At 45.6% G+C, this 2,653-nt stretch overlaps 1 protein-coding gene across 5 annotated transcripts in view; it reads left to right on the top strand.

Moving 5' to 3' along the window:
• The window catches only part of LOC109951600 (LIM domain-binding protein 3-like), a 37,528-nt gene that overhangs the window by 4,521 nt on the left and 30,354 nt on the right, over window positions 1–2,653 (top strand). For all 5 annotated transcript variants that reach the window (XM_020586203.1, XM_020586202.1, XM_020586200.1 and 2 more), the window contains exon 2: window positions 204–412. In XM_020586203.1, coding sequence (XP_020441859.1) covers window positions 317–412 — 96 coding nt within the window. In that variant the 5' untranslated portion in view covers window positions 204–316. The remainder of the gene's footprint in view (window positions 1–203; window positions 413–2,653) is intronic.

The raw sequence follows: 2,653 nt of genomic DNA, 5'->3' as shown, positions 1-2,653 counted from the left end.
ACGCCACAGTGCTATCTCTGTCTATTCTTAGGCTGTCACTTCAGCTCATCTGAGCAGGCAAGTGCTCTTCTTTCTCCTCTCTCAGCTCCTTCTTCTTTTGTCCTCTCCCTCTTTCCTGGTTTGTGCATTTGGCAGAATTTTAATGTCTAGGTCGTTTCCTTGTCTTACACCTGCCTGACTTCCGATACTCTGTCTCCTTTCAGAGGCTGCTCGCCATAGGCCCTCACTCCCGTTCTTCCAGCTGCTCTGGGGTTTTTCATACATTTGGCTTAACCACCGCTGTCCATTTCTGAGGATCTTTCATTTGCCTGAAAGAATGAGTGCCTACACTGTGACGCTGCCCGGCCTCGGCCCCTGGGGCTTCAGGCTGCAGGGGGGGAAGGACTTCAACATGCCCCTGACCATCTCCAAGGTAAGAAACTGAAGGGAAACAGCTTCAGTTTGGGATTTTCTGTGTATGAGTCTCTTCTCTGCTGCTGAGAAGCCTACAGACAATCTTTTGCATCTTTAATGAATTTACTATCAGTTCAGTTCACATTACGTTTGGGACTTTCTGTAATGTGTTAGACTTCCTGATGTCTTCAACGGTGCAAAATCTGTTTTATCAAGTTGTGTCTGTTCATAGAAATCTGCTCAGAAACTCCTGGTGTAGTAGCACCACCTGGTTTTATCAGAAACAAATGCATTTCAAGAGTTTTCTAAAAATTCCTGCCTCTAGTCTCTGTGTGTATCTGGTGGCCGACGGGTTTAGACACCGTACAGCCATAGTGGTCCCAGCTGGGGACCTTTGTTGCACGTCTCTCCTCCCCTCACTTCATTTCCTGTCAGTCTCAAAATGCTTTGCATGAGATGAGGAAAATGCAGAAGAAAAACACTTGAAACCACAATAAAAATGAAAATTGAATCAACTGAAATTAAACCAAAGTCAATGGTTGTTTTATAATCGTACCTTGACTTTAGAAAATACTCAACAGCAGATTTAGAAAGTTTATCAAGTTAAAGTATTTTGACTCTACTAGCAGATTTGTTCACTTGTTTTATTTCAAGGACTCAGTTAAATGACTTGAGAAGAAGGCAGGTTTTTTCATTTGAAAATCAACTTGCAGAAACATTCCTTCTATTTCTGTGAAAGTTAAATTATTTCAGCAGTGGGGGGGCTACATCTCTGCAGGTTTACTGAGGTCAGTGTAAACCAATGGCCCCCCCAGAAAGAGAGAGACAACGTCTGAGCGGCGGTAAAGCCGTCCCTCTGGTTTGTGTTCTGTACCTTGTGTCTCGCTTCATGTCAGCGGATCATTTTCAGACTGTTTCTGTTATATGAGGATGGTTTTGTGATTATAGGCTGCCATTCTGAAGCACATGTGGAGCCTGCGTGGGTGAGATCTATGGCCCCTGGCATCCCCCCAGTGCCCCGCAGGGTGTGACGGCTGCCAGGATTTGTCAGGGAGGTGGAAAGCAGAGCCGCAGGCCTAAAACTGGAGCTGGTGTTGGTTTCACAGCCTCTGAATAGACACACAGGGACAGACCTCTCCTCTCTGCTCTGCTTTATCGTCCACAGTCCTTCTGGGCTCACAGGAGAATTTGACGCATCTGTTATCAGGATGCTGTGATCCTTGACCTTTGACCTTCTCAAGTTGGCTTGTTGGTGATTTTAGGCTTTGAGTCTCATTCTGCTATAGCTTCAGGGCACCAAGGAATTTATTTTCTGATTCTTTGCCTTTTCATAAAACATGTACTGTGTCAGGACCTGGCCCTGCAGGCATGTGACCTGCTGCCATCTTAGTGAAATAAGTGACACTCTCTGACCAGTCTGGGCGGTTATTTGTACAGGTTGCCACATTGCTGGTGCACTGCGATGTAGTTGATTTAATTTATTTATGTGCAGTAGATATATTTGTTACGTTCACAAATTTTAAGTTGAAAAAACAAGTTAAATGTTACAGTGTAGTTGAGCTCAGCTAGAGAGTTTTGGCTGAAGTGACACAATGATGTTCAGCAGCTGTTCACACAGTCACGGCAGGAACAGCTGACAAGGGTCTTCCTCTCTGTTCTTGCTGTCTTTTTTGTCTCTTTCTGTGGTGCATGATATCATCGTGTGGCCGTTTTGGAAGACAAGCTTCAGCTGTTCACAGTGTGTCAGGTTTTACTGATCATCAAACGTCACATGAACAGACCAGGAGAACATCAGCTCTGTGAACTGAGTGTGAAAAATGTGGAAGATTTGTGGTAACAATTTATTTTACGCACCCACTATTTCTACTAACTTCTTGAACATTTCCTGGAATTTTATTTTGGCGATTTAACTACTTGACTAGATAAAAGATGGACGAAGCCTTAGTGACGCCACCCGTTGGTTTTCTGTAGAGTGGTTGTGAAGCTCGAGTGTGGCCGTCGCCATATTGGTGGTGCTTCACTCTGCCTGCTAGGTCTAATCCAAAAATGGGCAAAGGGGCGTGGTGTGAGCGGAGCTCCCCTGACAGGTAGCGGCCAGCCACCTGTGGTGGGGCCAAGCTCCAACCTCCGAGGCTGAAAAAGGAAGCCAATGCTGCAGTTCCAAAACCTGCAGTTCCTTGAGCAGCCACTAGAGGTTGGCTCCAGACGGGAGTTAGTCCCCGTAGACTAGACTCCTGTGTTAAAATGCCCTGCTTTACAG

The sequence above is a fragment of the Monopterus albus genome, unplaced genomic scaffold (assembly GCF_001952655.1).
Source record: "Monopterus albus unplaced genomic scaffold, M_albus_1.0 scaffold397.1, whole genome shotgun sequence".
NCBI lineage: Eukaryota > Metazoa > Chordata > Actinopteri > Synbranchiformes > Synbranchidae > Monopterus > Monopterus albus.
This window is presented reverse-complemented; position numbering and strand designations above follow the sequence as displayed.